We start from the raw sequence: 14221 nt of genomic DNA, 5'->3' as shown, positions 1-14221 counted from the left end.
ATTTTTTTTTATACAAAAGTTTGTAGTTTTTAGAGTAGGCTTAATAATGTATACATGTTTGGCCTGCATGCACATGGACCTTTTTGTAGGCAAATTCTCTAAATTTGATTTCAGAGCTTGCGTGACGCATTGGACAACATGTACGATGCGAGAATACCGGCACTGTGGCGTAAAGTATCCTGGGAATCATCTACACTAGGGTTCTGGTTCACTGAGTTTTTAGAACGGAATCAGCAATTCTCAAGTTGGATCTGGGATGGAAGACCAAATGTGTTCTGGATGACTGGGTTCTTTAACCCACAAGGTAATGGATAAAAACAGTGGCCATTAAATATGGCCAAAAAACATGAAAAATGAAGACTTTAAATAAGCCATTTCGCAGTTTAAATAGACGTATTCACTTATGTAGGAACAAAATAATGTTTTCACTTCACAACAATTTTCAGGGGGACAATATATCATAAAATTTTGATTTATTTAGTTCACACGATAATTCCTTACCAATACAATTTCACAAGCATTCACTAATATAGTAATTGCCATCACAAAAAAATCAAATTTTTATATATAGGTTTCCTGACTGCTATGAGACAAGAAGTAACAAGAGCTCACAAGGGATGGGCTTTGGATTCTGTCACACTTCACAATGAAGTTATCAAGTCTTTTAAAGAAGATATATCAGCACCACCACAAGTGAGTTCAATTTTTATAGAACCACTGCTATGCGTAATGGCTATGAGCGCTATGGCTAAACCGAGAAGCCCTCAAGGCATGAACACTGCAACTACCTAGCTTTGGAGAGCCTTAGGAATATAAACCAGAGGCCTGTGCCTTCCGCATTATACCATTGACTGCTTTGTGACTATTTATTTGTGAACAGAGTACCCTGCGGATTGTCAACAGTACAATTAAACACTATCAATTTGGCTCTTCAATACTCTGAACCACAAGAACATTTGAAAAATAATTAGTAATAAACAAATAATTGGTATACTGTCCCAAGAAATAGACATACGTTTTAATAATATGACCAACCTCTATTCAGAGTACCCTATTGAGGGGATAATTGTATACTGTGTCAATTGAGGTCATTCATGCTCACTGTTGATTGGTCAAAAGAAATACAATCATACCATTTCAGTAAACAAATGGATCAATCGCTCCGAATCTGGTATGGATTCAAATCGTACGATCCTATTAGCACTGAGCACATTTTCCATGATATTTATTTTAGGGCGCCAATCTGAATCCGGACGCATGATTATATAGAGGGAGTTTCCACTTTTTACTTCTGGTGGCATACGCAACCTCTCTGGTTGCTCTTGTTCACAATATTAGTCTTTAGTCATCATTCATGTTATTATTATTATTATAACCACAGGAAGGAGTATATGTACATGGGTTGTCATTAGATGGTGCAGGCTGGGATAGAAAAGGTTGTAAGCTGATGGAAGCTACACCTAAAGTGCTATTCACACTGCTGCCTGTTGTACACGTGTTTGCTATCAACTCAACCGCTCCTAAAGATCCTCGTCTCTACCAATGCCCGGTCTACAAGAAGCCTCAACGAACTGACTTGACGTATATTACACCACTTTGGTTGAAGACCGTGCAAAGTCCAGATCATTGGATTTTACGTGGTGTTGCTCTTCTGTGCGACATCAAGTAAACTCATAACATGTTTAAAAAGTAAACATGAAAAACTAAGATGTTTTTATGAAGTATTACTTACAAAAAGTTTGTATGTTAAGGTTTATAAAATAAATAAATTTTAAAAAAAATTTTTTTCCAAAGTTAACGTTGAATATTGTTATTCAAAAAGTTAAATGAAAATTGTAATATATTTAATTGCATAAGATTTGGTTTTTGTACATTTTATAAATACAATTATTGTATAAATCAAATATTTAATAAACAGAAATGTTTATATTTTATGAAAGGACGTTGTTTTAAAATGTTTTAATTAAAATTGTGTTTGTATACATTTTACAGTAGTGTATATCATTTTTGTAAACATATTAAATTAAAGTTTATATTGAAAAAAATTGTATATAAAACAGTTCCGCAATAAACGAGATGTTCTAATAATTGTGTGGTAATAAACTACTTTGTTATTACATTGGTGTAGTCTGTTTATGGTGCATTTATAGTTTACACAATAGGCCTGCTTAGTGAAGAACTTTTGATGAGAAATGGGGAGAAAATGACATCCTTCATAATCCAAATTTCAAGTAGACAATAAAAGCAAATTTCTAAAATTCATAATGAATTCATAATTGAATCATGAAAACATTGCATCAGTATTGATTTGTTACTGTTTTGGTTGCTAAAACGATTTTTTACTAATAATACAAATTCGACAAAGCTAGGCCTACATATGTATAATGACCGGATATTTTGGATCAAATGCTTTGGTATTTAGAGAACACTTTGTTGGATCCTGAAAGTGTCCCCAGTGTTCTACTCTATAACATGTTATCAGACTCTAAATAATAGATTGTAACAATCATATAGTGTTGTATGTGGCATTCTTTTTAATCTCTCAATAATATTTAGGGTACAGCTCTAGTAGGCTACAGTACTGGTGAAATCTGTGTCCATATCTGTACTGATGTAGTCCTTGTGGTATCCTTTTTGATTCTCTCAATAATATTTAGGGTACAGCTCTAGTAGGCTACTGGTGAAAACTGTGTCCATTTCTGTAATGATGTAGTCCTTGTGGTTTTTTTATTCTCTCAATAATATTCAGGGAACAGGTCTAGTAGGCTACAGTACTGGTGAAAACTGTCCATTTCTGTAATGATGTAGTCCTTGTGGTTTTTTTATTCTCTCAATAATATTTAGGGTACAGCTCTAGTAGGCTACAGTACTGGTGAAAACTGTGTCCATTTCTGTAATGATGTAGTCCTTGTGGAAGTTTTTTATTCTCTCAATAATATTTAGGGTACAGCTCTAGTAGGCTACAGTACTGGTGAAAACTGTGTCCATTTCTGTAATGATGTAGTCCTTGTGGTGTTTTTATTCTCTCAATAATATTTAGGGTACAGCTCTAGTAGGCTACAGTACTGGTGAAAACTGTGTCCATTTCTGTAATGATGTAGTCCTTGTGGTGTTTTTATTCTCTCAATAATATTTAGGGTACAGCTCTAGTAGGCTACAGTACTGGTGAAAACTGTGTCCATTTCTGTAATGATGTAGTCCTTGTGGAAGTTTTTTATTCTCTCAATAATATTTAGGGTACAGCTCTAGTAGGCTACAGTACTGGTGAAAACTGTGTCCATTTCTGTAATGATGTAGTCCTTGTGGTGTTTTTATTCTCTCAATAATATTTAGGGTACAGCTCTAGTAGGCTACAGTACTGGTGAAAACTGTGTCCATTTCTGTAATGATGTAGTCCTTGTGGTGTTTTTATTCTCTCAATAATATTTAGGGTACAGCTCTAGTAGGCTACAGTACTGGTGAAAACTGTGTCCATTTCTGTAATGATGTAGTCCTTGTGGTTTTTTTATTCTCTCAATAATATTTAGGGTACAGCTCTAGTAGGCTACTGGTGAAAACTGTGTCCATTTCTGTAATGATGTAGTCCTTGTGGTTTTTTCATTCTCTCAATAATATTTAGGGTACAGCTCTAGTAGGCTACAGTACTGGTGAAAACTGTGTCCATATCTGTAATGATGTAGTCCTTGTGGTTTTTGATTCTCTCAATAATATTTAGGGTACAGCTCTAGTAGGCTACAGTACTGGTGAAAACTGTGTCCATTTCTGTAATGATGTAGTCCTTGTGGTGTTTTTATTCTCTCAATAATATTTAGGGTACAGCTCTAGTAGGCTACAGTACTGGTGAAAACTGTGTCCATTTCTGTAATGATGTAGTCCTTGTGGTGTTTTTATTCTCTCAATAATATTTAGGGTACAGCTCTAGTAGGCTACAGTACTGGTGAAAACTGTGTCCATTTCTGTAATGATGTAGTCCTTGTGGTTTTTTTATTCTCTCAATAATATTTAGGGTACAGCTCTAGTAGGCTACAGTACTGGTGAAAACTGTGTCCATTTCTGTAATGATGTAGTCCTTGTGGTTTTTTCATTCTCTCAATAATATTTAGGGTACAGCTCTAGTAGGCTACAGTACTGGTAAAAACTGTGTCCATTTCTGTAATATGTAGTCCTTGTGGTTTTTTCATTCTCTCAATAATATTTAGGGTACAGCTCTAGTAGGCTACAGTACTGGTGAAAACTGTGTCCATTTCTGTAACGATGTAGTCCTTGTGGTTTTTTCATTCTCTCAATAATATTTAGGGTACAGCTCTAGTAGGCTACAGTACTGGTGAAAACTGTGTCCATTTCTGTAATGATGTAGTCCAGGTTTTTTCCTCTATTGTCTTGACCTTTACATGGCCTTTGGTCCAGATCCATTTTATGTAGAGAGTTACACTAGGACCGATTCCTTTGTCCTCATCAGTTTTTTATGTTTATTCTGTTTGAGAGTAAACAAATAGAAACATTAATTTACTTTTTAAACATTCTCTTTTTACAAACATTTTGTCAGTGACAGTGACACAACACTAATGTTTAGTCATAATATATAAGTCAGGGGAAAAATGGCAAAAGACTTCCTACTTTCTATGAGTTTTATGTGGTTAAGTTATCAGATAGTATATATATTGTTTTCAGAACTTTGTAACATGACCACAGTACTGATTTTGCCATTTTTCTCCTAACTTAAATTAAGTTATTTAATAGCTTATTTTTCAAGCTTTTTAATGTGTTAAAAAACAATCAATATGAAAATGTCTTGAGCTAAAATGTGTTCCAGTGAAGCTCTCTGCTTTGATTGTTCTTCAAAATGCTAATAATATAAGGTTTAGGTAGGATCACTGACAATACACTCATATCTATTTGATATAACATAATATTTTCCTACCACATTATTTTGAAGCCTCCCATGCACACCCTCTACCAGGGTGTCACTCGTTATTGATCCTTCAAGTAGGGTCATGTGAGGCTTTGATAGGCTCTATGGAGTCACTCGTTTGGCCTAAACAAGTAAAACAGAGAGAAAAAGCATTGCATTATTCTTAATAACTAATAATAATATTTATTTGATAGAACAGTACGTCAATATTAGAAAATCAAATCAAAAATAGAATTAAAATCAATTATGAATAATTGATTTTATTTACTACAGATGTTGAAATGCACTTTCCCTTTTTACTGATCTATAATTATTTAGATAACTAACATTTACTCTATTACAATTATAATATAATATATTGTTACCCTTTTCCCGTTGAACCAGATCGGATATGGTAGAAACTGAACTTTCAGATTTCCTGACCAAGGCCCGATGTTCGTACTTCAGTGGTCCCCAATCTGCAGCAGGAGCACTGATGAGTTTTAATCGCTGAAATTAATCAATTAAAAACAAAAATTAGTGGTCGGCTAATTTAATACTTCTCAGAGATGTATTTCATCAATCTATGATGCTATTTTGTGTACATTTTATTTTTTATTTAAGTGAAATTCCAAAATAAATCTATCTTGTGTTTAGGCAAATTGCCAAGAGTACTCTATAACCATAAGCAAATTCTGTAACACTGTTCACAAACATATACACAAGATGCTCTACAAAAAGTCTAAAGCTCTGTTATCAAACTAGTGTGTGAGTGTGTGATAGGCCCAAATATAGTAGTAATATGACAAGTGTCCATATTTGAACACATCACATTTTGTTTGATAAAGTGTAGACATAGCTTTATATTACAAGTCTTTGGGGAGTGGAGTTATTTTTGTCCTGAGAAAAAAATTCTTATCAGCTGATGAACACAGATCCCTAGGATCAGTACCATCTAATCCACCAAGGTACATAAAGATGAAATGATATTTGATTCGACACCTAACTCATTTTTTTCTACTTACTTGAAGAAATGTGCCAGATGCATTATGCAGCTCTACAACGATGAAGACTGGAACCAGAATTATGGTGGAGCCTGTAATGAGCCATCCAATTGTGTGTGCCCAGGTTGGGAAGCCTCCGTTGTAAGATGGAGCATTCCAGTTGACAAAGCTGTACACTTGTACAAACTGTAATATCAACATATTTCTCATAGACTTAATAAGACAGATAGATAGTCGACTGTAGTGACACAATCATAGAAACAGTAAGTCAGTAATGGTGGTGTGCGGAATTGCCGGATGGAGGGCCTGCATGCCCCTCCAGCATTATTTTTTCTCTTATCAGGTAATGACAGAAATCATGAATAATTCATGATATTAATAATAATAATTTATGTCATTATAGAGGGTGCTATCTAACCATGGGTATAAATCACATAGTTTGTGTCAACAAGTTTCGCCAAGACAAATGTGGTGTAGGCTTCAGTCTAAGGAACTGGAGCCCTGGGTTCAATGCCCATCAACATCATCTGTGTTTTTTAAATAGTTGTATTAATAGAGGGTTAGCTTAACCTGATAAAAAGGGAAAGATTACCAAATAAGTCTTTAGAAATTGGCTACTCAGATTTGGCAGTTTGTCATGCTCCCTACTCAATAACATTGTCCATGTTCAAGCATAATTCATTTTAGCAAGAAAGTTTTTGGTGCTTAGTGCACATAATTATTATTGTTTTGTATTCACTTGATCTTGAAAATGGTTCTATGATGGTACCGAAACGTCGATCTCTCTTTTTGTCATTAAATTTTATATTGAAATTATATAGTAAACGTCTTTTAATTCGTAAGTTTTTAGGTAGATAAATAATTAGTTTCTTTACTACATTCTCTGTCAATTCTGATTAATCTTATTGTTATTTGCAGATAATTAATTAAAGTTTACTCACACTAAGCAGAGCTGGTGTGATAAAGCACCAACAGACACGCCAATAATTGAAGAGTTTGTTGTTAACTCTTGCAGAACCAATCATGATGGAGATGTCTTCCTTGAATCTTGCATAGCCATATACCCAGCTTACAATTATGCATTCCATGGTGGCAAAGGTCAGCATGACAAAGCTAGCTGAGTATGAGTCTAATAGACTCACCCAGTAAACTCCGGCCTGTGAAGAGAAATTCTTTCAGTGACAGACCTCCTGTCTATGTCTCCTGCTAATCATGAGATATCCCGATATTTCAAGCAATCTCCTGTCTACCGCTAAAGGTACAATTTTTAGGTACTACTACTAGCCCCCCTTTGATTAACTAAAGGTCCATTTGGGTTGCGCTTGGAGCATGACATTTAAAATGAAAAAAAGAACTTGAATTTTTGATATATATTTTTGACAGACTGTGTGTTAGTATTATAATGTTAACACTCCACACCACCCCATTTGTAAAAAGTAAACATACCTCAGTAACACAGATAAGAGAGGCGAGGCACATCATGATACAGCTGACTAAGAGAACCTTAGGTTTGTTCCTTCTTAGGCTTGGAAAGAAATCTGTGATGAATGTCATAACAGTCTCCATGATGGTGAACTTAAATAAAAAATCATTGTTAGTGAAATCATAATACTGACATACCAAATAATACATAATATTACACAAAGGATGAGTTTTGTCCCCCAAAACATGAAAAATAAAGATGACTAAATCAACAATTTAATTAGTTTAGGTTTTTTTCTTTAAAAAAGAAGTGATTAATAACAATCAAAAATATAAAAATAAATTGAAACAATAAAAATTGGCCCTAACCAATACAATGGGCTTTCAGTTGACTTGTTCTTTCCTTTGAATCATATTTCAAATAACTATTGTTAGTATGTTGTTAAAATGGCATAATCATATTCACCAAGAAATTGTTTCAAAATGATAGGGTACAATATTATCTTTATGTACATATTTGTTTTATTTTATTTCTTTTAGTGAAAAAGGAGCACTGGGGAGAGCCCAGTCATCGACTAAAGGATGTCTCTTAATCCAAAGGTCATCCCTAAGCACAAACTACAATGAATAAACTCTACCTGGGTGTCCAGGCCTAAGGTGAGCAGCATAAAGAAAAACAGGATTGACCAGACTGGTGCTGCAGGCAGCCTAGCAAGGGCTTCTGGGTAGGCAATGAAAGCTAGACCAAAGCCTACACACAAAAAATATATATTACTTAGTAGTTACATATTGTTTGAAATGTTTGTTATAAACAACGAAATGACCATATACATTTTGGTCATCAGGAACAATCTACCTTTACACATTAGAAACTTGTCATCATTGGACAGTTTCAAGTCACTATGATTTTCTTTTTTACAACGCCAAGAGCAATGATCTTTGGAATGGCGCTTTAAAATCGATTGATTGATTTTGTAATACTCCCTCTTTCTTGACCACCTCAAGTGATCCCATTAATTATGAGTGTTTTACAAATTTATAGCCTACAAATGTTCATACCTTGGTCTACAACTTCGCTGACTTCTCGTCCCAGTTCATTAGCCATAAAGCCAAGGATGGAAAAGATGACAACTCCAGCGAACACACTGGTCATACAATTGGCTAGGGCTATGAATATGGCATCACTGTAAGGGTAATCATATTTATTACTGTCATGGCTGTACAAATGCTAAACAAACATTATTTTATATAATTTTGTTATGCATTAAAAGGTTTGCATGGTGAAAAACACTTTTAATTTCCGGCGCCGACGATAAAACTTAATGTTAATCTATTGTATGCATGCAAGGATATTGGGACATATTTATTCGCTCCCCACGTTGACACAGATTTGATGGTTTCTATGTCCAGACAATGACCAATGACACATTGGGTCAAGCATTGGTCTCTGTCAATAAAATATTCAAAGTTTAATAGCATTTTTTTTTCCGAATTCAGATTGGTTTCAATCATACAGTCAAATAATATTTCATTTTTTTTCAAATTCAGAAAATGTTTTATTAATATTAATATATTTCATTCACTCACAAGTAGCAGTTGTTGTGGAACCTATTGTATGAGGACAATGTCAGTAATCCACCCCATGATGTACTAAGGGAGAAGAAAATCTGAACTGCTGCGTCCAGCCATACCTAAAAAAAATAATGAAGTAGTGAATATTTGTATTTTTGTGTGTTGTCAAACGCCATCTTTAAATCTGAGGGACGGGCACCATGGCTTGATTAAGAACCAGAACACCATTGTAACCTTATTAGGAAGGATGAATTGGGTTCTCTCTTATGACTATATTTTACCAGAACTATGTGTGAGGAGCTTAAACCTGTGCCATACATCATTACCTCCGTCTTAATGGTGAGAGGTTATGAGGTCATGTCAATTGGGTTTGTTTGTTTCTTTCTACATTTTTTAATTAGCAGGATTACTCAAAATGTCCCATTTTTATAAGATTTTAAAGGATGGTTTCATAGCTGTTGTATGGGAATATGTGATTTAATTACAGTATATGCCTAATGTGGAGGTTTGCGCTCTCTGACCAACCACTGTTATAATAAAAGTGTTTACCATTTTCCTTGTAGGGAGTTCAGTTTTCAGTTTATTATTAAATTACTGTCACCCAGGCAATGGAATTGCCTAGGCGGTTGAAACGCGTTTTGGTCAGGGTTGCCATTATAATTATGTATACGCTGTATTTTGGCCTAAATTTGATTCCGTATTTCAATTTAAAGTGCACCTTACGGTTAGAATAATCGAAAATGAAATAAAATAAACATATTAACATTATATTATTGAGGTAATTACTTAGTTAAATTTTAAATTTTTTCCCGATATTTTTTCGGCAGAATTTAGCATTATAAATTTAAATTCTAGAATTATAAAAAATGTATACTTACGAAAAATATTTAATGAAAGAAACAAAAACACAGTTTTTTAACACAATATATATTTTTTTACATTTTAACATTTTTTAACAATATTATGTTGTATTTCTGAAATACCTACCTGTCAATATAAATAATCTTACTAAAATACATAATACATTCTATGCAATGCAAAAAAAAAAAGAAGCCAATTCATACACTGGTTCAAAAGTTACAAATCATTTAAAGACGGGAACTTTTTGAGAGAAAAAAAACCCCAAAACCCCTAAGACCAATTTTGGAGGGCGATATCTCAAGAAAAAAAATTGTGAGGACCCCCCCACAAACAAAAGTCATGTACAACTCTGTGGTATCTATGGGTTTGGCAAAAATAAGAACATTTTTCTTATTTTTTTTGGCAACTTTAGCGGACCATAACTTTTGAATGGATAATCCGATTTCAATCATTTAAATTGCAAAAGTTTAGGTTTAGTAAGTTCCTTTTGATTAACTGAAAGAAAAAATACCATCATTAATTTAAATATTTACATTGGGATACCTATAGTTATAATCAGATAACTAATACATAAGCCTAAAAGCTTTTTATATGTTTGTATTTGATATCCATTTCTCTGTCACATAACCAGTAAGCAATTTTGGTTTTATACCTATTGTTGAAAACATAATAAAGATTACTTGAGTTTCATAAAAACTTTACCCAATGTACCACATACAGATACAGATAAACTTTATTTACTCCTTCACGGGAAATTTACATTGTTCAAAGTTCAAGAATACAATAATGATTATATTAAAAACAACTATTTAATTAAATACATCAAACAGATTATCTAGTTATTATTATTATTATCTGAAAATTATCATTACATCATATCCCAGTAGGGATATTTCTATAGCGGTTCGTACATGTCGACGATGACCGGAGTCTACCGCTCCGTTCAATACATCTGGAGACCTTTACAGAATTGAGGGGATAGGATGGATCTGCATACACATGACACATGATACACAAACACAATAATAATAATAATACTAATATAGAAACTTACTTTTGGTTCATAGAGGATTTCCCAGCGTGGGGTGAGGAAGAACATGATCCCATTGTAACTACCTTCCAATGTCAGTCCAAGTATCAAGAAAAGTACCAATACAATGTATGGGAATGTCGCTGTGAAGTATACCACCTATATAAAAAATGACATTCAAACATCAATAACATAAAATTTAATTTATTGGTAGCTATGCTTTAAAAACAAATGAAAAATTATTTCAGTAATTCCTACCACCATTAGTGAATAAACTGATTAGCTAAACATACAATTTATTTATACCAAGTCACACCTATAGAAATCTCATTGTCAAAGCTTAAATAAAAAAGTTCCTGTTTTAAGCCAAATTGTTTAATAATTAACGAGAGAAGCCTATTATTTTAGACTTTTCAGTCTTTGTAACTAATTGTTAAGTATTTCATGTCACCCTTTGGTGTTCGTACTTTGTTTAGTTGTTAATGTGACCCATTTGTTCTTTAGAATGGTTCCATGATGGTTCAGAAATATCAATCTTTTTGTTCATTACATTACATACAAGTTATATGGTAAACATCCCTTAGTTCGTAAGTTTAAATCAATTTCATTAAAATTAGCATGGGCAAATTGTTTTTATTGAGAGATGGTTTCTACCATTCAATTTAAAGATCTTCTTTGATTTAATTGAAATATACTGCATTGCTTACTTTTCCTGAAGATTTAATGCCTTTTTGAAGACAGAAATAGATGATGATCCAAGCAAAGACAAGACAGCTTAGTAATGGCCAAACAACAGTGCCCAATTCACCAATCCCAGATGCCTCATGCAGGACAGCATTCCTAAAATAAAATAGTAAGTTTTTGCAACCATTTGACATTTCAAACTTCTGAGCTGATCCCTGTTTCAATTCATCAAATTTGATTTTATGAATTTCAATGGCTAATGTTCGTAAGTACAATATGAACATAGTACTTGATCTATTACCTAGCCATTATATTTTATTTACTTTTTTTTTTCTGTAAAAGTACATGTTTAGAGTTTCTCTGTGGCATCATTGATGAAACAGCAATCTAATCACATGTCAATTTTCAACTGTGCATAAAATAAAACTATAAAATTACTTGAAATACTCTTCGCTGGGAAGTTTCCGTTTTGATTTCAATGGATCGATGTAGTTACTTAGATCTATTTCTCCTAGTGTGTCGAGTCCAATATTGTAAAATTCAAGTTGTTCTTCTGAAAGGGAGTCGACACCAACGCATGTGTTGTTCACCGTCATGATCTTGTTACCAGTGCTCAGACACTCGTCGTAGATGCCGTTACACATGTCCGTGTTCCAAGGGTTGTTACATCCGATCCAGGGCAGTTTGTTGGTGAATGAAGCAAACATGTAATACAATATGTATGTTATGATCACATTGTAGTAAAGGCCAATAAAAGCTGAAATCAGCACCATTCCGTAACCCATTCCTATACATAACAACAAAACTAAGTTTGAAAACAATGATTCCTCAGGAAGGAATAGGAAACAAAGACCGTAGCCTAAGATTTCTGGAGTTGACTTACAAATTCCAAGTGAATAAAGAATTAACAAAACACATTTATAAAGAAAAAAAACATGTCATGAAAGGGCGACCAAAACATTTGATACAAAACTGGAAAAATGTATAAACATATTTTAAATTTTCCCATCATGATGCAGTAACATTCAATCTAACAATGTGAAATGATAAAATTGAGACAATTAGTGGGACACCCCTATTAAGAGGACATCCCTATTAAGGAGACACTTTCCCATGACATGAACAATGGAAATATATAAATAAGGGGACACTTTTTTTGGTCCCAAAGGTGTCCCCTTAGTGTTATCTTTAATTTTATTCATTATTTAGCGTTTTGGATTTACCTCTAAACATTGGAGCGATCCTCCAGACAGTTGCTGGTCCACTGCTGGAGTACTGTCCAAGGCAAAGCTCCATGAAGAACATGGGAAGTCCAGCTAAAAACAGCATGGTTGCATAAGGTATAAGGAATGCACCTAAAATGATACATGATTTTATTTACACATTCCCATTACACAGTCTGTAGTGTGCAATAATAAGCTAAACATTTTACTTTAATCATTTATGATTTAATCATTATGATTATAATATAATAAAATAATAATAGTCAAATCAGAGCAATATAGATGAATACAATATCAAACAATTTTTCTTAAACCATTCAAAATAATTATTTCCAAACTGAAACCCTTTGTGAAATATTTTTTTTTTAAAGAAGTGGATAACTTTATTACTGCAAACTGCAAAATGGCCTATAAAGTCTGATTTTATTACTCTTCATTTTTCATGTTTTTGGGGAAAATACATCTTTAAGATTCTAATTTAGAGATTTAATATTGTTTAAGTTCATTCCATAATTTGGTTTAGAAAAAGAAATGAAATAGGCCTAGGCCTATTCAGAACATATGGTATAATAGGCCTCCACCAGATGCTTTATTTTATGTAGACTGCATATATACCTAATCAGTACATTACTAATTTACTATACTATAGGCCTAGCCTAGTAGTACTAGTACTACTCTAGCTAGCATAGGCCTTAGAAAAGATATTTTTTTTATTGTTAATGTTATAAGCCTAGGCTAGGCCTAGTGGTGGTACAGTGTAGAGTGAAGGATGCACTTTTTTTATCTCGGCCTCTATACTATGATGTTTATAAACATAAAATTAAAGTTTTTAAATAAAAATTAAAACAAATTAAGATGCTTACCGCCACCATTTTCATAGCACAGGTAAGGAAATCGCCAAACATTTCCTAACCCAACAGCATACCCTAGACAAGACAACAGAAAATCCGTTTTCTTGTCCCATGTGCCTCGACTCGAGGTGCTGTTTTCACTACTACTTTGCCCTTCTTCAAAAAGACTCTTGTCTTTTGGGTCTGCAGATGAGGAATCACTCTCAGTCTCAGTCTCATTCTCAATGTTGAGGATGCATGCATCTCGCACAGATGTGCTCTCTTGAGATAGGCCTACATCACCCTCTGATACTTGAGATTCGATGTCCTCCTCAATGTTATCAATCTGTACAAATAGATTTTTTTGAAATACATCATTAGGCCTAACCTTAAACCATTACTACGCCTAGCTAGGCTTATTAATTATAGCCTTGGCCTATGCTACGGCCTGTCTCTTCTCGATCTCGCCCCTACCGCGTACCTGCTGCTGCCTGCTTGGCCCCTCCTTCGTGTCATCGTAAAAGAAAACTAATATGAGATGATCCCCACAATAATATGTAAATTATAGATACCAGACAGCAGAAGCTTATTGGTTAAAAGTAGACGCACGTCACACACAACCGCCAATCACACCACCGACGTGTCTATGACGTAACCACTTTCATTTCTGCGGCTGAATTACGTTGTGAAGAAAACCCTCCATG

At 33.9% G+C, this 14221-nt stretch overlaps 2 protein-coding genes across 2 annotated transcripts in view; one reads left to right on the top strand and one right to left on the bottom strand.

Moving 5' to 3' along the window:
• Nucleotides 1–1756, top strand: part of LOC144836214 (dynein axonemal heavy chain 8-like) — a 74608-nt gene extending 72852 nt beyond the window's left edge. Inside the window, exons 79-81 of the mRNA XM_078691460.1 lie at nucleotides 115–304; nucleotides 572–693; nucleotides 1382–1756. Of these exons, the coding sequence (XP_078547586.1) occupies nucleotides 115–304; nucleotides 572–693; nucleotides 1382–1669 (600 nt within the window). The 3' untranslated portion in view covers nucleotides 1670–1756. The remainder of the gene's footprint in view (nucleotides 1–114; nucleotides 305–571; nucleotides 694–1381) is intronic.
• Nucleotides 1757–4982: 3226 nt separating this feature from the next.
• On the bottom strand, nucleotides 4983–14220 carry LOC144858719 (sodium- and chloride-dependent neutral and basic amino acid transporter B(0+)-like). Its single transcript, XM_078714815.1, has 14 exons — nucleotides 14200–14220; nucleotides 13551–13863; nucleotides 12688–12819; nucleotides 11903–12251; nucleotides 11488–11620; nucleotides 10805–10939; nucleotides 8905–9008; nucleotides 8377–8501; nucleotides 7956–8068; nucleotides 7342–7470; nucleotides 6837–7052; nucleotides 5917–6081; nucleotides 5278–5401; nucleotides 4983–5035 (listed from the first exon to the last, which is right to left on the bottom strand). Exons 1-14 carry the CDS (start codon nucleotides 14218–14220, stop codon nucleotides 4983–4985), a joined length of 2112 nt encoding a protein of 703 aa, XP_078570941.1.
• Nucleotide 14221: the final 1 nt, after the last annotated feature.

This window comes from Antedon bifida, chromosome 2 (assembly GCF_963402885.1).
Source record: "Antedon bifida chromosome 2, ecAntBifi1.1, whole genome shotgun sequence".
Lineage (NCBI taxonomy): Eukaryota > Metazoa > Echinodermata > Crinoidea > Comatulida > Antedonidae > Antedon > Antedon bifida.
Note: the sequence above shows the minus strand (reverse complement) of the source record. Positions and strands in the feature narration are given on the sequence as shown.

What these genes read in the sequence shown, in the direction of transcription:
- LOC144858719 (XM_078714815.1), bottom strand. Translation starts at nt 14,220, where the DNA reads ATGGAGGGTTTTCTTCACAAC. An exon ending in GTGCTATGAAAATGGTGGCG is followed by an intron (nt 12,820 to 13,550) that starts GTAAGCATCTTA and finishes GTATCATTTTAG; the next exon opens with GTGCATTCCTTATACCTTAT. An exon ending in CAGCGAAGTTGTAGACCAAG is followed by an intron (nt 8,069 to 8,376) that starts GTATGAACATTT and finishes TTTTGTGTGTAG; the next exon opens with GCTTTGGTCTAGCTTTCATT.